The 24,750-nt window shown below is 39.1% G+C and overlaps 1 protein-coding gene across 1 annotated transcript; it reads right to left on the reverse strand.

Annotated features, from left to right (window-relative positions):
- On the reverse strand, positions 1-23,822 carry MGST1 (microsomal glutathione S-transferase 1). Its single transcript, XM_079715864.1, has 4 exons — positions 23,715-23,822; positions 16,591-16,738; positions 14,311-14,405; positions 1-599 (listed from the first exon to the last, which is right to left on the reverse strand). The coding sequence occupies exons 2-4, from the start codon at positions 16,714-16,716 to the stop codon at positions 353-355; spliced, it is 468 nt and encodes a 155-aa protein (XP_079571990.1). The 5' UTR covers positions 16,717-16,738; positions 23,715-23,822; the 3' UTR covers positions 1-352.
- Between the last annotated feature and the right edge of the window lie 928 nt (positions 23,823-24,750).

Here is a 24,750-nt window from a genome sequence, read left to right on the forward strand (position 1 = left end):
TTCTTTATTTCATATGCTGATTTCAGCAATACTGAAATACAAGTTTAACATACATGTACTTACTCTTTCTAAAGATTTAAAATATGAAATGTTGAATAATGTTACAAATTACAATCAAAATTTAAAACAAAGTACTTTAAGAATAAGACAAAAGAGTTAAAAATTATGTTAAATTTCTACTGCAAATCTTAAAAAAGAATAAAGGATATTGGTGACATTAATATTCAGACTAGGTTTTCCCTATCTTAATTTCTCTGCTCCCTTCCCACTTAAAATCTTAAAAAGTATTTGTTATAAATTGGAAGTACAGAATTGTTAGAAAATCACTGGATGATGAGTTGTATGATTCTCTTTACAGGTACAACCTGCTTCTCAGCAATCTGTAAGCCATTGACAGTGTAACTCCATATCCAAGGAAAAAAGCCAAAGCGCGATTTGGTTGGGGAAGGGGTATCAAATATGCAAGTGTGTGGTAGATTCGTGCTCCAACAAAGAGTCTGAAGTGCAGGATGGCAGTAGAGAGATCTGGACCACTCAAGGAATACAGAAGGCCAATACCAAGAAATGGCACAATATTTTCGAGGTCATTCAAGTGGGCTCTGTGGAAAAAGATGACTTGTAAAACACAAATTTCAAAATCAGCAGAAATATATTCATTTGTCCCTCTCTTCTGAAACTAAATAGAAGTGTCAATGGATCTTAAATATGCAAAGTAAGATTTATTTTATTTCTCTCAAATTCCCTTGCTTCCTTACCCACTTGACTCTTATTTAGAATGTCTCATCTTGTTTCTTTTATTGTAGTGTATCTCAGCATACAACAGAGAAGGCTTTTTGCACTTTCAAGACTATCAAAACTGCATCTATATAATAAAACTCACTCCATTTTTATACATATAAAATACTTTTTCTTCTAAGTTCCATACAACAGCAATTCAAGATTCTTCTTATAAAAACTCTTCTTCCCCAAAGAAGAAAATCCTTTTGGTTATGATCTTTCTTAACACTCCTCCCTCACTTGTGCTAGTCTGCAAAATGGCTCCTGAGACCACCCTTGCCCATTCACCCAATCCACTAGGTTGCCAAGAATCAATTTACCAATTTAATATCAAGAAATTCATGCTCTCCACATCCATATAATAGAATACATAACTAGTCTTTCAAACATGGAAAAAAATTTAGCCAACCTATCCTAAAATTGCAAAAGGAATTAGTTAGTAGTGATGGAGCAAAGTGCAAAGTATACACAAAATTGATAGACAATAAAGAGAAAGACATATTTCCTTGATTGGAATTTCATACCACAGCTATAAGAAAACAGAAAGCATGGTTTAGACACAAGTTTTCCTCCAATTCATGGCACCTCTGGCTAGGATTGTGAATACAAGGCACATCTATTATTGACTTGACATTTTTTTAAACTGCTTAATCTTCAAAAACTTGGTACCCCTGTTCAAGTCTCCAGAGTTAAAAAACTGCTTAAGAATCTAGACTAGAAATTGAGATTTTGATAGAGCTTATCAGCTATTGATACATATTTCAAAATGAAAAATATTTGTTTTATGTTACTCTCTTTTCTTTTAGCAAAAAATGTAACTATTACAGATTGCCTGCTCAATGATCACCATTCTCCTCTCCTCCTTTCCTTTCTCCTATTTCCTGTACATTATCCTTTCTCATCACCTTTTTTTTTTTGACAAAGATGATGACAACATAAAGGTATGAAGAATGTGACAGTAACCTAGGTAAGTAACAGTTCTGAAAGATTTAAATAAACAACTGCCTGTTCCTGAATAAAAGCCAAGACAGAAAGGTATGGGAGTTCTTGTCCCTTCTCTTTCATGGAACAACCCAAGGGTTACTGAGAGTGAGGTGGGCAAGAAAGGACAGGAATACTATTTTCTACTAAAGAAGAGCCCGCTTCACCAATTACACCAAGGGTATTTGTTTGGGTCCTTTGAACTCTCCTGCTGGACCACAGATATATCTACACCTCCCATCTTGGCCATGTTACTTTTCTCCTTCACAACATTCTAAAAGGACAGACATTTTAAAGTTGGGAAAGAACCTATAATGGTGAGACCCTGTGGAAATGTGTTTACTTCTAAGCCTGTATTAAGCAATTGGCAAATAGAAGAGAAGAAAGTCAAAGATAATAAGGGGTAAAGAGCTCCAGTGGAGGGAGAGGGAAGGAAGTTCAAAGGCAGGGCTTCCTTGGACCTTACTGGCCCCTCCATTTTTTTCTGGCTTCCCCCTCTCTATCTTATTCTCTTTTCAATTCTCTTTCCCTGTCCTTGGCCCTCAAAATGGTCTCAGAGATGGCACTCCTTATTGTCCTAGTAAGGCCTGTTTTCAATGGAGCCTCATAGTCTATGTTAATTTATGCTATTTTATATACTCTTCTTTTTTAGACCCTGAGCCAGGCACGTGCTTACCCAACTCTCCCAGTCAGCTCCTGCTGTAGTTCAGTATCACCCTTCCACATAACCCTTTCTCTGTTCAAACAACAGAACTCATCCTAGAGGGGCAGCTTCCTTCGTTTTCATGTCATTCCTAGACAGCTACCAAAATCTAATACCTGGTGGACATCCATCTTTATGTGTGACCACCTTCTACTGGGGTCTATTTCCCCCTCTCCATCATCCTGTGTTCCTGTTTCCTTTCTCCTTCAGGCAGATGCTCCTTGGGGCAAGCTTGCTCTGGGCTGACCTTCCCATCAACCCTGCTCTGTTCTTATGATGCACCAGTCACACCTTCCTAGTCAGATCAGAACCACTTGGATCTCAGCATCGCCCTGACCTAGACCAGAGTTGCTAGACATCTTTGAGAATTATCAGGGGATGGCCAACTACAAAAGGAGCTTCATACCAGACTTGCTGACTCCCTTCTCTTACCCAAAGTTCTTCATGCTCAGCATACAGCAGCAGTATGTCCAAATTCCCACAAAGAAATTTTCCCAAATTGACGTGATCTCTCCTCTCCTTCTCCTCAAGCCCTAACATTCTTCAGCTTCTTCCTTTATGAAATATTCCTAAATACCCTAGGAAATAATACCCTGTACCTCACGACTTAACATCTAATGGGAGACTGCTTTATATCATTCTCTAAGTACTACATGAATGTTGGTCTTATTTTTAGGGGAAAAGTTATAAACCCCCTCAAGGGCAGGAACCCAGTCTTAAAGCTATTTTATAGCACTCCAATAAAAGAAGTGACAGTGAGACACACACAGTAATCTCTCAATAAATGCTTCCTTCATGCACTGGGGCCAGAAGGGAAGTCATCTGGCTCAAATCCTAGCCCATACTCCAATTCCTTGAAGAATCCCCAGTGAGTATCACCTGGACTCCACTGAACAGTTTCAGTGAAGGGGTATTCTCTACCTTTGAACATAGCCTATTCTAAACATCTCTCCTCTTCCTAAATACCACCCTCCTTTTCCTCTTTTGAATGTTACTCTGTATTTCTCCAGCTGCCCTGATTACCGTACAACTTTCTTTTTACCTTGTTGTAGGGAACACATTTGGTCTTGAATTCTTTCTAGAACGAGATGGGATAGGATTAAATAAATGCATAATGTAAAAGGTTTTCGAATCATCACTGATTTCTGTCTGCCCAGAATATAAATAACTAACTTTAGGCTACTTATCTTGACATTTCAACACATATTACTTTATATTTTTAATTAAGTGTTCCATATGTGTAGAATGTATTAATTTTCTCACTATTGCATACCTGAAAGCATAATTTTCACTTCCTTTGTAGCCAAGTTCTGTCCCTGTCACTGAAATATGCTAATAGAAATAACGTGATAATTACATGTGGAAGTAATGAAAAAGAAAAATTCTAGGTTAAAAATGGAAAGTGGAGATTCTGGAAACTCTTTCTCTGAAATGTATCTCCAAAAGATATTTGTTAGTAGGAAATTTTTTGATGGGACTGATCCGATCTAACGGGATGCCTTGTCTTTCCTGGACACTCTCTTTCTTGCCTCACTGAAAAGCCGGTGTCTGAGCGCCAGGAGGCGCTGGACACACAGTGGCTGCACCTCCTCGAGGACACTGACTCCTTTCACAGCTAAGGTCAATCATTCTCACTAAATTTTATTTGTTGTTCACAACCTGATGAGAAGATCAGCTTAGATAATGGCTTTCTCCTTTAGAAATACAATCCCATGGGCAAGGAGAGATAGAAGTAGGGGCTGGGAAGGGAGAGTGGGGAGGAATCTAAAAATCCCCAAATAAAATATCTGTTGCTAAGTTTTCATAGGTGAGACTTACTTTGATCTTCCTTTCAAACTTACTAATGCTACTAAAGGTCTAATTGTTGTCACTTTCAAGTTCTGGGCAATTTTATGAGCATAGGGTCATGATTAGCATCATGTATTTGATTACCTTCCCTAAAAGGGATGCACAAAAAGGATGAGACAAAGCTTTAAACTGCTTACTTTCTCTTTAGTGGTTTTGATAACTCCACAAAGCTTTATTCACTTTTTCTAATTTTTATTCTTTTTCATCATAACACATATAATTTTCCTCTGATACTGTTTGAAATTTTCACATTGATTCTTTGAGAGATTCCTAAGACTATTTTAGATCCATATTCTTGACACAATCCATTTTAAAACTGGCCACTTTAATCAGTAGGACTGCTGAATTAACAAATATATAACTAAGTGAAGGAGAAGTCAAATTTTTATTCTAACTATCTAGCATAGACTTCCTCTTAGAAAAAGCCATTCTTGCTTGATAAATAATTTGAGTTTAAACTTTTGCATAAATAAAAAAATTAAATTGCAGTACTGGAGGAGCAGAGAAGTACATGGGGTAAAAGAATAGCCTGCACAATGGTGTAATGATGACCATTTTGTGAGGTGAAGAGGGCACAATGCAACTTCCCCAGGGAGAGGATGCTGAAGGACAGAGCACTGTAACATACAACTTGAAATGTTTGTGTTGCCATACTGTAAACTCTGCACCTTGATTTAGTCAGGTCTATTTTTATCACATTTTTAACTTGATTTGTTGAGAGAGTTGAGGAAAGAACCAAGTTTACATCAGCCTAACAAAATGCAGAATATGGAAACATGCACAAATGCAGGACTGCAGACTGAGTTAATCTTGAGACTATATACCAGAAGGGAATCTGCAGAAATCTTGGGAGGGGCTTCACACTTTCCAGGAAGTCAAAAGTGATGATGCAAACATGATCTAGATTCCAAAGGGATTTGATGCTGCAGCAGATACGTGAATTACAGAAGTAAAATTTTTTCTTTCAGTCCCCATTTCATTATCTATTTATACTCACCAAATTGAAGAAGTGTAGTCAAATATATTCATGATGTTTCATATCTTAACTATTCATCACAAAACTAAATATCTAAATGTTTAAGTATGGCTATGAAAACTCTTCACTGCTTCTTTAATTTTATATAATTTTGCTTATCCCGTGAAATGTGTCTAGAATTGTACTACAGTTTAGATGAGCATTAGAAAATACTAAATGAAGACGGTGCATAACTTTAATGTTTCACATGTTAGAAAAAGGTAACTAATGGATTGGCAATGGAATCTCAATATAAAAAATTTTGCGGTGGGGAGAAGTCGGCCAAGATGGTGACATAGAGGGCTCCTGAACTCCCCTCTTTCCACAGATACACCAAATGGACAGTTACACATGGAGCAATTACTTCTGAAAGAAATCCAGAAACTAGCTGAGCAACTTCTACCCCATTGAGAGAATGAGAAAATACCCACATCGAAATGGATAAGGAAAGGCTGAGGAAAATCTTCCTATAAACCCCACCCCCAGAACAGCACCATACAGTTGGAAGGGTATTCCCAACTCCCAGCTTCTCCCTGAGGAGAAAAGGTTTAGACCTCATATTTAGTGCCCCAACCTTTAAGACTTTCACCCAAAAACAGGCTCCCACCAAAACACCTAACTCTGTAAGTCAGTGAGGATTGCATTTTGGAGACCCAAAGGACCATAGCAAACAAAAGCAAAGTTGTTAACAGGTGCATGAGACTTGTAGCTATTCCCCCAGGACTCAGCACAGAGGGAACAGGCAAAAATGCCCACCTCTCGGTCTTTCCCAGATAGAGATCCACCTGCATACTTTAAAAACTGCTACCTAAAGATCAAGCTTCCAGTTAGCCTGCATCTAGGGTCTGGCTTTGATCCTTCCTAGGAAAGCCAGTAGACACCTCCTCCATTTTCTCCTTCTAGCCCAAAACAAGTTGCCAGTATCTCCCCAGAAGGAGTTTACACACATCTGTACCTCAGCTTTTATGGCTGCAGCCCAAGTGATGGGTCTCTAGATCACCTGGCTCTGACAGCCAATAGTGCTACCATTCACAAGTCCCACAGGAATACAGCAAACAAAGAAGCAGTTCTCAACAAGCACAAGCACTTGCTGCAGCTACCCCCACCCCCAAGGCTCAGTGAAGAGGGAGCAGGCAAAAATGTCCATCTTCCAGTCTTTCCCTAAAAGGCGTTCATCTGTATACTTTAAAGCTGCTGCTGAGGGTCAGGCTTCTAATTCAGTATGCATCTAGGGGCTGGCTATAATCCTCCTCAGAGCCTGGAGAAGTCAGAAGACACATCCCTCACCTTCTCCCTCTAGCCCACTCCAAGTTGCCAGTATCTCCTTGGAAGGAGCTTGTATGCACTTCTGGCACCCCAAATTTTGCAGCTACTACTGAAGGGACAGGCTCCTGGATTGCCTGGCTCTGATAGCCAATGTGTCTTGCACTCATGACTTCCACAGGACTATAGCAAACAAGGAAACAGTTTCTTAATAGGTATAAGAGCTCTCCCCACAGCTATACACCTGAGCCCAGGAAAAATGCCCAAATCCCAGTTTCTCTCTGGAAGGGGCTTAACTACCTACTTTCCCAGCTGTTGTTTGAGAGTCCAGTTTCCAATCAGCTTGCAGCTAGCTGCTGACTGTGATCCTCCTCTTTGGAACACTTGAAAAGTCTTGGCACACACTCAAAAACTGGGAGCCAGTAGAAACAAAGAAGGCAGCTTGGACAATCACAAAGGTTTGAGAGACAACCAGAAGCTCAAGCTAATTGACAAGGTTCATCTCCCACATGAGACCACTCTGTCAAGACTGGGAGTGGTGGTTGTTTTATCTAATGCACAGAAACCAACACAGAGAATAAAGAAAAATAAAGAAACAGAGAAATATGTTCCAAACAAAAGAACAAGATAAATCTACAGAAACAGATCTTACTGAAACAGAGATAAGTGATTTACCTGATGGAAATAATGGTCGTAAGATGCTCATCAAGGTCAGGAGAGCAATGCATGAGCAAAGAAATAGAAAAATTTTTTTTTTTTTTGGTGGTACGTGGGCCTCTCATTGGTGTGGCCTCTCCCGTTGCGGAGCACAGACTCCGGACGCGCAGGCCCAGCAGCCATGGCTCACGGGCCCAGCCACTCCGCGGCATGTGGGATCTTCCCGGACCGGGGCACGAACCCGTGTCCCCTGCATCGGCAGGCGGACTCTCAACCACTGCGCCACCAGGGAAGCCCGAAAATATTTTTAAAGTAACAAACAGAAATAGAAAATATTTTTAAAGTAACAAACAGAAATCACAGAGCTGAAGAATATGACTGAATTAAAAAAATTCAATAAAGGTCACAGCAGATTAGATCAAGCAGAATAAAGGTTCAGCAAACTTGAAGACAGTGCAGCAGAATTCATCCATCAGAGAAACAAAGAGAAAAAATAATGAAAAAGAGTGACAATAGCTTAAAGAACTTATGGAAAACCCTCAAAAAGACCAATATATGCATTATAGAGGTACCAGAAGTATGAGACTGAAAAGGGGGCAAAAACTTACCCAAAGAAGTAATGGCTGAAAATGTTCCTAATCTGAAGAAAGAAATAGACATTCAGCTACAAAAACCTCAGAAAGTACCAAAACAGATGAATCCAAAGAGACCCACACTGAGACACATTATAATTAACTTATCAAAAGTTAAAGACAAGGAGAGAAGCTTAAAAGCAGCAAGAGAAAAGCAACTTGTTTCATACAAGGGAACCCACGTAAGATTATTAGCAGATTTTTTTTATCAGAAATTTTGCAAGCCAGAGAGAGTGGGATGATATAGTCAAAGTTCTGTAAGAAAAAACTACCAACTAAGAATACACTACACAACAAAGTTATCCTTCAGAATTGAAGGAGAGATAGAGTTTTCCAGACAAACAAAAGCTAAAGGAGTTTATCACCACTAGACCAGCCCTATAAAAAAGTGTTCAAGTTCTTCAAGTTGAAACTGAAGGACACTAAAGAGGAAAACATGAAAGTATAAAATTCACTTGTAAAAGTAAACATATAGTTAAAGTCAAAATACTCTAATGTAATGGTGGTGGTTAAATCACCTATAACTCTAGTATAAAGATTAAAAGACAAAAGTATTAAAAATAACTGTAACTACAATAATTTGTCAGTGGATACACAAAATAACAAGTTGAAAATTGTGACATCAAAAACATAAAATGTGGGGGGAGGAGTGTAAAAATGTAGAGCATTTGTATGCATTCAAAGCTAAGTTGTTATCAACTTAGAAAACAGACTATTATAAACACAAGATGTTTTATGTAAGACTCAGGGTGACCACAAAGTAAAAAGTTACAGTAGATACACAAAAGATAAAGAGAAAGCAATCAAAGCTTACCATTAGAGAAAATCATCAAATCACAAAGGAAGAGAGAAACAAAGGAACAAAGGCATTCCAAAACAACCAGAAAAAAATTAACAAAATGGCAATAAGTACATAGTTATCAGTAATTACTTTAAATGAAAATGGGCTAAATTGTCCAATCAAAAGACACAGAATGATTGAATAGATAAAAATAAAACAAGACCTAACAACATGTTGCCTATAAAGAGACTAATTTCATCTTTAAGGACACACATACACTCAAGTGAAGGGATGGAAAAAGATACTCCATGCAAATGGAAGCCATAAGAAAGCTAAGTAGCTATACTTATATCAGGCAAAACAGACTTTAAGCCCAAGACTGTAACAAGAGACAAACAAGGTCATTATATAATGATAAAGTGGGTCAATTCATCAAGAGGATATAACACTGGTAAATATTTAAGCACCCAACATAGGACACCTAAATATATAAAGCAAATATTAACAGATCTGAAGGAGAAAGAACAATACCATAATTGTAGAGGACTTCAATATCCCAATTTCAACAGTGGAATAGACCATCCAGAAAGAAAATCAATAAGGGAACATTGAACTTAAACTATACTTTAGATCAGATGGACCTAAAAAGACATTTACAGAACTTTACATCCAAAATCCAAGAATACACATTCTTCCCAAGCACACATGGGACATTATCCAGGACAGATCATGTGTTAGGCCAAAAAGCAAGCCTTAATAAATTTAAGAAGTGTGAAATCATATCAAGCATCTATTCCAACCACAACAGTATGATACTAAAGGTCAACTATAAAAAAAAGAAAAAAGAAAAAACCTGGAAAATTCACAAATGTGGAGATTAAACAACATGCTACTAAACAACCAATGGGTCAAAGAAAAAAGAGAAATCAAAAAATGTCTTGAGACAAAGACAGAAACAGAATATACCAAAATTCATGGAATGCAGCAAAAACAGTTCTAAAAGGGAAGCTTATACAAGTGATAAATACCTACATTAAGAAAAAAGAAAGATCTCAAATAAGCAACCTAACTTTACACCTCAAGAAACTAAAAAAAGAAAAGCAAACTAAGCCCAAAATTAGTAAAAGGAAAGAAATAACAAAGATCAGAGTAGAAATAAATGAAATAGACTAAAAAGACAGTAAAAAGATCAAAGAAACTAAGAGCTGATTTTTTTTGAAAAGATAAAATAAATGAACCTTTAGCAAGACTTACCAAGAAAAAAAGGGAGAGGACTCAAATAAATAAAATCAGAATTAAAAAAGAAGGCATTCAAACTGATACTACAAAAATACAAAGGTCAAAATAGACTCATGAACAAGTATACACCAACAAATTGGACAACCTAGAAGAAATGGTTACATTCTTAGTAAAATACAAACTACCAAGACTGAATCATGAGGAAATAGAAAATCTAGACAGACCAATTACTAGTAGGAAGATTGAATCAGTAATTAAAGACCTCCCAACAAAGAAATCCAGGACCAGACAGCTTCACTGGTGAATTCTACAAAACACCCTAAGAAGAATTAAAACCGATCCTTCTCAAACTCTTCCAAAAAATAAAAGAGGAGGGAACATTTACAAACTCATTTTACAAATCCAGTATTATCCTGATATCCCAGTCAGATAAGGACACTACAAGAAAAGAAAATTACAGGCCAATATCCCTGATGAACATAGAGGCAAAAATCCCCAACAAAATATTAGCAAAACAAATTAAACAGTTTAATTGAAAGGATCAAAAGGATCATACTCCATTATCAAGTGAGATTTATTCCAGGGATGCAAGGATGGTTCAACATCTGCAAATCAATCTGTGTGATACTCCACATTAACAAAATGAAAGATAAAAATCTTCTCAGGGGCTTCCCTGGTGGCGCAGTGGTTGAGAATCTGCCTGCCAATGCAGGGGACACGGGTTTGAGCCCTGGTCTGGGAAGATCCCACATGCCATGGAGCAACTGGGCCCGTGAGCCACAACTACTGAGCCTGCGCATCTGGAGCCTGTGCTCCACAACAAGAGAGGCCGCGACAGTGAGAGGCCCACGCACCGTGATGAAGAGTGGCCCTCACTCGCCGCAACTAGAGAAAGTCCTCACACAGAAACGAAGACCCAACACAGCCAAAAATATATAAATGAATTAATTAAAAAAGATCTTCTCAATAGAAGCAGAAAAAGCATTTGACAACCCAAAATCCTTTCATGATAAAAACTCACAACAAACTGGTTATAGATGGAATGTACTTCAATGTAATAAAGGCTATATATAACAAGTCCACAGCTAACATGGTACTCAATGGTGAAAAGCCAAAAATTTTTCCTCTAAGATCAGGAACAAGACAAGGATGCCCATTCTCATCACTTTTATTCAACATAGTACTGGAAATCCTAGTCAGAGCAATTAATCAAGAAAAAGAAATAGTCATCCAAAACAGAAAGAAAGAAGTAAAACTGTCTCTATTTGTAGATGATATGATATTATATCAAAAACACTCACCTAATTCCACCAAAAACTGTTAGAAGTAATAAATGAATTCAGTATAGTCTCAGGATATGAAATCCATATACAAAAATATTATGTTGGAGAATATCAAAGCCAAATTCTTGCTCAAATTTCAATAAAAGTACAATGAAAAAAATCAGTTGCATTTCTATACACTAACAATGAACTATCAGAAAGAGAAACTTAAAAAACAATTCCATTTAAAATAGCAGCAAAAAGAATAAAATACTTAGAAATTAATTTAAACAAAGAGGTGAAAGATCTATACACTGAAAACTATAAGACACTGATGAAAGAAATAAAAGATATAAATAAATGAAAAGATATTCTCTGCTCATAGATTGGAAGAATTAATATTAATATTGCTAAAATGTCCACACTACCCAAAGCAATCTACAGATTTAATATACTCCCTTTCAAAATCCCAGTGGCATTTTTATTTTATTTATTTATTTATTTATTTTTTTATTTTTTTGCGATACGTGGGCCTCTCACTGTTGTGGCCTCCCCCGCTGCAGAGCACAGGCTCCGGACGCACAGGCCCAGCGGCCATGGTTCACGGGCCCAGCCGCTCCGCGGCATGCGGGATCCTCCCGGACCGGGGCACGAACGTGCGTCCCCTGCATCGGCAGGCGGACTCTCAACCACTGTGCCACCAGGGAAGCCCCCCAGTGGCATTTTTAGAGAACTTTTTTAAAATTCCAAACTTTGTGTGAAACCACAAACGACCCTGAATATCCAAAGCAATCTTGAGAAATAAAAACAAAGTTCGAGGCATCATACTTCCTGATTTCAAACTACATTAAAAAACTATAGTAATCCAGGCAGTATTGTATTGGCATAAAAGCAGACACATTGATCAAAGGAACAGAATAGAGAGTCAAGAAATAAACCCATACATATATAGTCAATTAATTTTTTACAAAGGAGCCAAGAATACACAATAGGGAAGGACAGCCTCTGCAATAAACTGTGTCAGGAAAACTACATTTCCACAAGCAAAAGAATGAAACTGGACCCTATCTTACACCATACACAAAAATCAACTCAAAATGGATTAAAAACGTGAACATAAGACCTGAAACCATAAAACTTCTAGAAGGAAAAGATAGTCGGTAAGCTCTTTGACATTGGCTTTAGCAAAGATTTTTTAGATTTGACACCAAAAGCAAAGACAACAAAAGCAAAAACAAACAAATGAGACTACATCAAATCAAAAAGCTTCTGCTCAGCAAAAGAAACCATCAACAAAATTGAAAGGCAACTTATGGAATGGGAGAAAATATTTGCAAACCACATATCTGATAAGGGCTTATATTCAAAATAATAAGGAACTCATACAATTCCATAGCCCAAAACAAATAAACAAACAAGTAAAAATAACCCAATTAAAAAAGGAGACCCAATTAGCCATTTTTCCAAAGAAGACATCCAACTGGCCAAGAGGTACATGAAAGGTGCTCAACATCACCAATCATCCTAAATCAAAATGAGTTATCACATTATACCTGTTAGGATGGCTACTGTGAAAAGGACAAGAGATAGAAAATGCTTGCCAGGATGTGGAGAAAAGGGAACTCTTCCACACTGTTGTAGGGAATGTAAACTGGTACAACCACTATGGAAAACAGTATGGAAGGTCCTCAAACAATTAAAAAGAGAACTACCATTATCCCAAAGAGATGTCTGCACTCCCATATTCATTGCAGCATTATTCACAACAGCCAAGACATGGAAACAACCTAACCATACACACACACACACAATGGAATATTATTCAGCCTTAAAAAAAAAAGGAAATCCTGTCATTTGGATGAAACTGGAGGGCATTAGGCTAAATGAAATAATTAAGACAGAGAAAGACAAATATTATATGGTATTACTTATACATGGAATCTACCAAAAGGAAAAAAAATCCAATTCATAGAAACAGAAAGTAGTGGTAGCCAGGGGACTAGGGGTTGGGGGAAATATGGAGAGATTGATAAAAAGATATGAACCGTCAGTCATAAGATGAACAAGGTCTGAGGATCTAAAGTATAACATGCTGACTATGGTTGATAACACTGTATTGTGTTATTGTATAACTGAAAGTTGCTATAGGAGTAGAAATTAAATGTTCTCATCAAAAAAGAAAGGAGGGGAGATGAAATATGTGAGGTGATGGATGTGTGAATTAACTCAATAGAGGGAATCCTTTCACAACATATACATATATCAAATGACATTGTACACTTCAACATCTTACAATTTTATTTGTCAATAATACCTCTGTAAAGATGAAAAAAAGTTTGCAATTTACATGACTTTATGACAAGGATTAAGAAATATACTCCAGGGCTTCCCTGGTGGCACAGTGGTTGAGAGTCCGCCTGCCAATGCAGGGGACACGGGTTCGTGCCCCGGTCCGGAAAGATCCCACATGCCGTGGAGCGGCTGGGCCCGTGAGCCATGGCCACTGAGCCTGCGCGTCTGGAGTCTGTGCTCCGCAACAGGAGAGGCCACAACAGTGAGAGGCCTGCGTACCGCAAAAAAAAAAAAAAAAAAAAGAAATATACTCCAGAACCAGAATTCAATGTGCTTTTAAAATAAGTATATTCCTGGTATTATTAGGAAACTGTGTAGATGGTATCTTGGCTTACTGCTTTTCATTGTTTATTGCATTCTCAGTATATTAAACATAATGTCTACAAAGAAGAGAGAGAGAGAGAGAGATTGGAAAGGGAGAGATTTCCCAAGTTCATATTTTGAATCTTATGCAAAAATACCTAATTCTTCAACCTTTTATACAAGCTGACAGTTTCACCTCTGGAGAAAGATGACAAAAATTGCAAGAATCTACCATCCTCATTTCACCTCCTACCTGTCATTACTTTTGATAAATCCCTACACAGAACAAAGTCATTAACCCCAACAAAGTGCACAGAAAAGCTAAATTCGAAATATGTGCAATCACGGTGATAGATCGCTAATTTTCTATAATTATATGGACTAGGTAAAAGGATTGACTTTTCTTCCTTCTTTCTTCAAGACCCCAACATCTTCACTTAACTCTGGTACCAAAATTCTTTGATCAAGTAAATCATTTCAGGAGACAGTGGGTTCACCTTCGTACACGTTCCACTCTGTCATCTGTCCGAAGATACTTCTTGGCATTCTCTCCTTTGCCAAAGCCTGCGCAGTCTTCTGGGTTGGCAAAAACCTATTCCAAATAACGAGGAAAAAACCTATTTCAAATGCCAAGTAACATGGGGGTAACTCTATCTGATAAGTTATTTACATTTTAATGGAAGGAAATACAGGCATCCAAGTTGGCCATTATGAAAAAAAAAATGGGAGCAATAGATCAAACCCAGGGGTAGCAGAAAGCATCTCTTCTTAAAATCTGAATTTTTATTCACAGTGTAAAGAAAATTTTAAGAGAAGCATAAATAAGAATGTAAATAAAAATCAATGTATAAAAATAGTGAAAAGGAAGCAAAAATGGAAAAAAAGAGCATAATTCGAAGTCCTCATTGACTATTACGGTGAACTGGCATTTTTTTACAGTAATGTTGATGCACTTGCCCTCAAGAGTATTAATATGTCTAACTGGTTGGCTCATATGAAAGTCATAAGTTTACTTGCCAAGGATATCAGAGAACAGGCATGCAGCATAAAAGAGTGAGGGGCAGGAAAAGTATTTTGTACTTGGTTAGGATATGTGTGACTCTTTTCTTTTTCTGAATTAACTAGAAGTTTGTGTTGAACAATACAGTGAAATATAAGAAGTTGAATCACATTCCTATAAACACCAAGTACATGTTCTAGGGCATATTTCATGTATTCCTTCCTGCCATTATTATGATGTTTGAAATGATTTCTCCATTCCCTGAAACTTGAAACACGCATTTAAAAATATTTAAGTATGTCCCAGTATTTAATAATATATAATAAAGAAAAGCACAAACTCTAAAATTAGCCTTAATTTAAGCTGAGGAACCTCATAAATATTATAATATTTTTCTTAACATGACATGAGCATTTATTTCAGGTAAAGATGTTGAGGAGAACTGGTGGGCAGCAGTGTGATACAGTATCAGCTCTTGAGGTCAGATCTGTCTGTCTTGTTCTTAAATAATTGCCTGGCCCACAGTGGATGTTCAATAAATATATTTTGAATAAGTAAATAAAGGTATTACAACGTAAAGTGCATGAGATTTTCATTTAAACCAATCTGAATTTGAATCTCAGCCTCACCCCTTATTGGTGTGTAACCTTGGGAAAGCTACTTAATCTCTCTGACTTGTATTTCCTCATCTGTAAAATGGGAACAGTAATGCTCATCTCACATGATAATGCTAAAAATTATGTAAAATCCTTCCATGATCTGACACACACAAAGAGTGTCATGGCTCCTAACATATATCACTGGCACTCCACAGATTGGAATTCCCTTCTCCTTTTAAGACAAGCAACATTTCTGCTATCCTTGGTGCCATGATCTTTCTAGAGGACGGTGTGGATCTGGTGGTAGCAGCCACTTTAGAGACACCTTGCCCCATTAGAGAGTTAAACATGTGGGTATGTGCCCCCATTAAAATGCAAATATCCCTGGGAAGAAATGACACCTCAAGACAGTAATGAGGAAATACCTTAGGAAGGACTGTGACTTCTAGATAAAAGCAAGGCTCTGGAGGACAAAAACTCAGGACACAGACTAAAAGAGAAACGATGGTTTCCAGAAAGAAGCTGCTGAATAGGCACAGGGACCACACCAATGAAAAGCACTTAACTTTGTCAATGTAGCTTTGCTTTACCCCCATCACTGTTGTCATAAACCCTGCCTGAATATAGGTTATGCGTTTCAAAAACTTTCTACCACCTTCCCCAAGCCTCCAGTTTTAAAAAAATCACTCTTATCATGATGGGTAGAAATATTATCCACTTAAGAATTCATAACCACACAAAATTCAAATGCCTTATCCCAATCATAAGAGGTTCTGCTGATAATAAGAACTTTAATTCTGTCCCCAAAGGCATATCCTTGACCTGTAACAGAGCTGAAAACACCAGTTCACTGTCTAGAAAATGACTATTTTCTAAACTCTAGTAGGCAAAATTAACTTCAAAATCACAGAAAGTTTCCTTGAAAACTTTGATACTCCAGAAATCTCATATGCTAAGTGGCATGACAAAAGGTAAAAGCTACAATGAAAAAACTATTTACTAGTTTCTAGGAAAAAGCACCCATTCCATAAATATATCAGAACCACCTGTACCAAATGATTGCATACTTCATTTGCAGTATTAGACAATATGCCACTGGGCTTTACAAAAAATAATTTAAGAAAATTGCTTTCCAGAATCTCAACTCTTAAAAGAAAATATTGCCTTCAGTGTCTTACCTTTCTTGTCAGTCTATAGAATGCAGTTGCAGTACTCATAAACATCATTTTTGAAAGAACAATCGTTGTGTAGGAGGCAAAGGCCATGAATACTTCATTCTCCATTAGCTGCGTGAGCTCGACCATTGTTTCAATTTTGGTCTGGAATCTTAAAAAAAAATTAGACAAGATAGGAAAAAGCAGACAGAAATACCCCAAATAACTTGACGGTCACTTGATGTGCTTATACTGCAGCATTATCCACACTGTTCTTAAAGATATCTTGGGTTATTTGAAGAAGAAATAATCAGTTAGGTTTTTTTTTTTAATTCCAAAATGAATACTATTATGGTTTTTTCTAGTTCTATATCATTAAGCTTGAAGACATCAAACAAGTACTGAGTGAAAATGAAAATGCAGGGGGTATTACAGCAAAAATAAACAAGCAAACTGCTCTAAAGATAGAAATAAAATCATATTTTTGCATCAAGATGAGCCACAAGTTGGACACACACAAAAACAGAATCCATGGATCTCTTCAGAAACATCAAACTACGTACATAGTATTTAGCATCATTAATGTTTGATTAGAAATGCTTAAGTTCTAACATATGTCCTCCTTTACAAGTTCAACTTAACAGCCTTTTGTCCTTTCGGTCGTATTCAAGATCTCAGACTCCAGGATTCTAATTCCAGTCACACCATTTTGCTATTAACCTTGGTTGAGAGACTTAGCCTCTGTGAAACTGAATTTCTTCATTTATAAGACAGGAATAGTAACACCTCCTAACTTAGTGGGTTGTTGTCAGGATTTAATTGAGATAACATGTGGAACATACCTAGCACAGTGCCTGGCCCATGAAAACCCTCAATAAAGTTTATCATCTGATCACAATCATCGCTGTCATCAAGACCATGGTCATCATTCCCATCAACACAAATGAAGAGAGTGAAGCAGCATAATGGAAACATAAAACAACAGGCTTGCAAATGCAAGGTGAAAAATTGGCATTTATGATGCTTTTGTAGAAGGCACAAGGGGAGGAGGATTAACTTTACGGAAGTCTTCAGGTCACTTCACATTCCATATTTACTTCCACCTAAAAGCGGTCAGGAGTAAACTGAAGGTAACTCCCTGAGTCTGGTGTCGGAAGTATAACCAGGAAAGTGCTCAGGAAGGAGACAGAGGTACACACGGGTGATGCTGAAGTCCAAGTGGGTAGAAACTTAGGGTAAAGCTGAAATTCCGCACTGAGAGTCATTCTTTTTAACCTCCTCTGTTCTATTATCAGCCCCACTACCTACATCTTCTATGTCTTCTACATAAACAAATATATTTTCTCATACCCAAGCTTAAACGCTATTTTACAGGCTTAGCATGGAGTGTTGCCTCTTGTAGACATATCTGTTCCTGCCTTTAAAACTCAACCCCTGCACGCAACCTAGAGTGATCATTCTGATCACTCTATCAATCTACCAATAATCTGTAAACTTATATGTCTTTCTATATTCTGCTACCGGTCATGTAGTTGTCTGTATGTTACTGTTGAATGGGACATAAATCACATATATAATACATATATATTTAATTTTATAAGACTTGGCTACACATCCAATTATACCATGTACTTTACCTTAGCATTACCTTACATAATTTTCATAACCATAAAATTATAATTCTCATAAGTATACCTATTCTACAGATGAATGAAATGGAAATTTGAGATACTTAGCAGCCATGCTGGGACACAAACCCAGGTCTCTCCTACTAGAGAATGGACTTGAGGACACGGGGAGGGGGAAGGGTAAGCTGGGACGAAGTGAGAGAGTGGCACGGACATATATACACTACTGAATGTAAAACAGATGGCTCGTGGGAAGCAGCCGCATAGCACAGGGAGATCAGCTCGGTGCTTCGTGACCATCTAGAGGGGTGGGATAGGGAGGGTGGGAGGGAGACGCAAGAGGGAAGAGGTATGGGAACATATGTATATGTATAACTGATTCACTTTGTTATAAAGCAGAAACTAACACACCATTGTAAAGCAATTATACTCCAATAAAGATGTAAAAAAAAAACAAAAACCCAGGTCTCTGACCTCACATCTTGTATACCAACCACACTGCACTGTCTCCTTCAAGAGACTGCAAACTGCTTAATTCTGATTCAACGAACATTGACTGAGTGCCTACCCTGCAGCTGGCAGTGCTGGCACCCCTTCCATCTGTTATCTTCCTTCCTTTTCCAATTATGCTACAAGTTAAGTATTACTCCCATTTTGCAAATAAAAAACCTAAAGCTTCCTAAGCAACCCCTATTTTAAAAGGTAGGCTAAAAATATACTCCTTGGATTCAGACAAATAGAAATGTACAGTTGACCCCTGTATAACACGGGTTTGTACTGTGTGGGTCCACTTATATTTGGATTTTTTCAATACTAAGTACCAGCATGCTAAACAATTAGCAGCTGGTTGAATCTTCAGATGCAGAACCATGGATACAGAGGAACCGAGTATAAGGAGGGGGCGACTGTTCAGTCATATGTGGATTTTCGACTGTGTGGAAGGCCGGCCCCCCTAACCCCTGCATTGTTCAAGGGTCAACCGTATTTAGTTTAAATACACACACACACACACAGTAGCAAATTAACCCACCTCCAACAGTCAGTAGTCTTAAAAGCAAGTATGTTAGATAGATTCTGCCAGCTAAAAATATCACTCACCATCTGATTCTACAAGCATGAAGTCACTAGCCAATGCAGTCGCTGACCTTTAACACACCCTGAAAGGAGTTCAGGGCAGATCAGGAATGAGGCCCTGTGTGCACTGGGAAAAAGTGGCAGAAGAGGCCTTCAGAGAGTTAGATATTTTCAGGAGAAATTTTTATGAGCCCAATTTTTTGTATATTCTCATACCTAGAAAAGCACTAACATCATTAATGGAGATACCCATTCCTCATAACCAGCAGCAAACTTATACTAAGATGTGTATTTGATTGCACATACCCCCATCACCAAAATCATATATATACTGATACCCACACCTCTTCAGAGCAGTTTCTCAAGAGATACAGTCCTCAGAAAGCGCCAACTAAAGCTGAACTCCCAGCTCTCACGTTATGTGTTTTTTTTCAGTTGACGTTTCTCAGTGCAAAATAATACTTTTAGCAACATTTAATGTCTCTGCTCTTGTTCTAGGATGGCAGGGGGCGGGGCAGTCATGAATAAACTGCACTCTCCTTCAGCATGCAGGTCGAGTAATTAGCTTAATAAGGAATCCCTAAGTCCTATGCCTCCGGACAGAGATATGAAGAAACACAGCAGAGGTGTTAATTTTTAAAAAAATTTAAGAAAAGTTTATCAAGTAGGAAATGCTGCTATTCAACCATAATTTTAAAAGTCAAACAGTTTCTGTACGTCCCCACCAATGGTCTCAGAATGAAGTGTATTTAGCAACCAGAGGATGGTTTTCTCTCAGTGAAAATGGGTATAGAAAGAAGAGAGAAAAAGTAGAAGACCTCCAGACCTGTTGGTGGGAAAACAACACAAAGACGTGAGCAGTTGGAGGCAAAGGGCAATGGGAGGCTTTTTCTCTAAATGTGAACAACACACAAAGTGTACTTTACACAGAGAGTTTCTCAATCACCAAAATGTGCCTTAGCTCAAGTCTGTGGCTTTGGCAGCAGGCCAATACTGAGCTTCTGGAAGCACACACTATGGGTCCACAAATCGCCTCTCAGGATCAACATGGTCCACTCCCAGCACATCTGAGGGTGGGGTAAGGAGAGTTAAAGATAAGGCATTAAGAAATAGGAGTCAGGCTTCCCTGGTGGCGCAGTGGGTGAGAGTCCACCTGCCGATGCAGGGGACGCGGGTTCGTGCCCCAGTCCGAGAAGATCCCACGTGACGCGGAGCGGCTGGGCCTGTGAGCCATGGCCGCTGAGCCTGCGCATCCGGAGCCTGTGCTCCGCAACGGGAGAGGCCACAACAGTAAGAGGCCCGCGTACCGCAAAAATAAAAAAAATTAAAAATAAAAAAAAAGAAAAGAAATAGGAGTCATTTATAGCACAAAATTAGGTGGTGCTGATCTAGACTTCCTTTTTTGAAACTAATTTCTCAGTAAGTTGCCTTGAACCTGCATCATGCCCAGGCACTGCACTCTAAAAATAGTTACTGGAAACTTTGTACATGAAAGGTCACGTGGAGGGAGGAGAGCAATATAGTAGTAATAATACTTCAGAGGGTAAAGTGTTCAGTGATTTGAGTAGTCTAGGAACGCAGTAGAAATAATCTAAGAAAAGTAAGCAGAGCAAAACATGAAACTTGGTGATGAGTTATAGAAAATAAATGATTCCAACGATGTATTCTATTTGGACAGTGTATTGTTCCTTTTATTGTCCAGCATTGGTTGGCACAGTGGAGAATATCTCTACCTGTATCGCCAGAGAGGGGGGCTCAGTCCCCTAATGTGGAGGTGATGCCTTTACAAAGGACAAAGAGCTGCGTGTCGAGCTCACACAGACTGTGCAACTAGACGGTGGTCCAGGTGGATGCAACTCTGCCACTTACCCACTGCGATTAATTTACCTTACCTGTAAAAATGAGGTTAATAATAGTTCCTACCTCACAGGACTCTTGTGAGCATTAAGTGAATAAAGTATAAAGTGCTTAGAAAGGCAGTGGGACCCAGTAAGTGCTCCACAAGTATTTGGTAAATAAATAAGTGCTGTTCTAGGCACTGAGGATACCATTTTAGAGTTTTCAAATGCCATCACATTACCTCACTTGAGAATCTGGAGAACTCTAAGGTACTCGGAGCAAATATTTGTCTCTCCCTTTAACATATGAGGAAACTGAGGCCCAGAGAGGTAGAATGAGCAATTCACCCAAATTCACAGTGGAGGGCCTGAGACTGGAACCCAGTTTCCTCAAGTGTTGAACTTGTGGGCTATCTACCATCCAGGCTAAACATTCTAGACTTCCCTGGCCTTCTGGGGGCCGCCTCCTGTCAAATCCCCTTCCTGTCTTGTCCCCCGCACCCCACAGAATCCCACCCCTGCTCCCTTAGTGTCTATCACAGTTGAGTGATAGATACTACCAACTGAGAAATATTCCTCTTCTCTTTATAGGCCCTTAGCCAAAAAGAGCAAAGTTCGCTTATCTATAGCAGCCTTTCTTCATCGATATTGTGCAACACACAGTATGTGAGCACGCATTCCCAGGGCCATGACTCTGCAATTTTAGACTTTTTAAAGCAACAGAACAGTACCCATGAAACAAAGAAAAAAGATAATTCAGTGGTCTCATTGCTGTTTGTGAGTTCTAGAACTTACTGAATAGACTGAGGTGACTGCAGACAAGGCCTCCAAGTTTCAGGGCCCAGGTGTTGCGAGGAAAATGCTTCTGGCTCTGGGAGGGGGGAGGTGGGGGGAGGCTGTTACCAGGGGCCTATGCTGACCTTTTCTGAGCTCAGCGTTTAAGAAACTCCACTCTCAAACAAACCCTCAGAAAAACTGTCCTTGTCTGCCCCAGAGAGTAATATTCAAATTTGGACTGATTTGCCATTTTTCAAGATGAACAAAGATGGTCAACACACATAGGCCTCTTATTTTGGAAAAAGCAGAAGACAGTCAAACTCAATACCAGCCTAACTCCCAGGGGATGCAAAAGGTGTGTCCAGTTTTCATAGCAGGCTAGGGATCTGAGAACACTGGGCTAGACTGGGTTAAAGCCTGTTAGCTGGAGACCTGGAGAAGTTTCCAAGGTCATTCAACAATGTTTGATTACAGCCCACTTGGCACGTTCTTGGGGAGTAAACAGGCAGAGGAAAAAGGAGAAAATAAATGTGGTGCCCGGACTACTAAGAGGCCTTGGGACTATTTCAAAGGAAGCAGGGAGATGGAATCTGCATGCACCCTGGTCCCCACCACCCCAGTCCAGCAATAGCAGTAACAGCTGAGGCCTCAACTCCCAAAGAAGGCTTCCTTTCCCCTTTACTCCTTCCACATGGCTTTCGCCTCCAGACTGGGGGGCTGAGAATCCTCCCAGGGCTCCAGTCAGCAGACTCTACCAATTTCCAATTCATCTAGTAGGGTCTAATTCATGTCCTCCTCCACTTTGTTAATTATTATTATTTTTTAACTTGCTAATGTTTCTGTGGCTCCTCAAAGCAAACCAAGAGAAGCAAGTCCTGTCTTTCAGGAGGTACAGAGGCCAGTTTGTCCTTGAACTCAGAGCCGCTGCAGGATTTTACACCCTTAGGATGAACAGAAGTTGCTTAAACTGCAGCCACTTTCTAGATTACTATTACTTGCACGTACTTTTTATTCCCCAAAAGTTCAAGGGGGCCCTTTCAAAGCGGATGCTACCTTGGTCTGAGAAGACAAAGTGGGTCAATCATCACTTAAACACAAAAAGACTTAATTCTCTCAAGTTTTAGTCCTGGAGCTTGACAATTTACCTGCAAGGGGGACAGGAATGAAATTCTCTTTTAAAAGCGATGGACTGAAAAGCAAACACATAGCAGCTACATGGAACAAAGAAGCTTCAGGTCGGCAGAGACCCTCAAGCCTACACACCTGCCACCCCGGTCCCCTTCCCGCCGCTTCCCTCTCCTTACCCGTCGCTTACACACCCCTCCCGGGCACGTACTGTGAATCCGAGCAGGAGAAAGACAGCGACCTGGTCCCAGAGGCAGGTCGCGCAGGCGCTCGGTGACTTTCATTGCGAGGGCGGGCGGGTGGGAGGCAGGCGCCACGCCCCCTCTGGTTAATTTCCTCGGAACTTGCTCTCGGGCGCCGAAAGCACGACTTCCAACCTCGCCAAGACCCTCCCCTAAATCGCCTGATTTTTCTCCCCCTGGAGTCACCCCCCGCCCACCGGTTCTCCTCTCTGAACCCTTCTTTTTGGCGCCGGCGGAAAGTCTCCTCCCGAAAGGCCATTTCCCCTCTGCAGCGCCTCGGGACGTTAGCCATTGTATTGGGACACATCAAGTTTGGGCGTGGGAAAGGAGGCAAAGGAGGCCGACTTTTATGTAGCCGCAAACAATTTTAAAAGATCTCAGTGTTGAAAGCTTTGAAAGCTTTAGAGAATATTCAAATCTCGGGGGCTGGGGGGACGCTGATGAGAAGTCTTTGATAAAATTACCTTCTGTTGAACTTCTCTTTCCCTGCTCTGGTGGCAAGGCTTCCTCGAAAGGCTGGCACTGATACAATGTAACATTTGGCGAAGATCACCTATAGGCTTCCAGTCTTCCAAATCCGTGATCCTGGGCAATTTGCTTCCGCATTCTGTCCCCTCCTGTTCAGAGTCCAAAATGGAACTGGAAGAGCTTAAACTGGATCATTACAGTTCATTACACAATTCATTACACAATCAGTTTAGTTTGGTTTTCTGCAGGGACTTTCAAGAGAGTTAGGGTTAGAAGGTGTAGTTATTCTAACACCAATATCTAGATTAAGAATATTTCCAAGCTTCCTAGTACCCACAACCGTATTTATGGATCTAACTTCCATGGCTTTATCTAGACATGTTTAAGGATTTATGATTTCCAATTATGTTACTTCTCCCTTGGTCCTACTTCTCACCCATTTACCACCTGCTATGTGTGGTGTACTTCCTTTTTTTTTTTTTTTTTTTTTTTTTTGTCCTAATTTTACCTCCTTTAGACTTTAAAGGGTGCATCCAGGACTAGCTAAGATTTAATGGACAAATCCATATTCTACCAAAAAAGGAAGTAAGATTTACCAGTTTGCTCTTGGAAACAGCAATTAATCACAGGCCTGAGAACAGTTTCTGTAGAAGCATATCAGTAGAAGTATCAGAAAATCTAGCATTAGCAGACGTTAGTGCTTCGTTTTCGTTGTCTGTGTCTTTTGAAAACGACATATATGTATTCTCCAATCTTGATAATGTACACTGGAACCTGGCTGTGACACTGACTGGAATAGGGCAGTGAGATAATTCTGAATTCCTGCCAAGGGATTTTAGTACTACAAGTATTTAAAAGACCCTTTTCATTTATTATGAGGTAATACAGCTCTAATCTTGTGGATAAATTTACAGAAAAAGGTACAGTGAGCTATTATTTAAATAATTGATATACAGAATTCCAGCTGAGCGGTTCTAACAGGTTTTTGAAAAGAAAGGAGCACCAGACTCATCTGATGCTCTAATTATAAAA

This window comes from Hyperoodon ampullatus, assembly GCF_949752795.1.
Source record: "Hyperoodon ampullatus genome assembly, chromosome: 11".
NCBI classification, from domain to species: Eukaryota; Metazoa; Chordata; class Mammalia; order Artiodactyla; family Ziphiidae; genus Hyperoodon; species Hyperoodon ampullatus.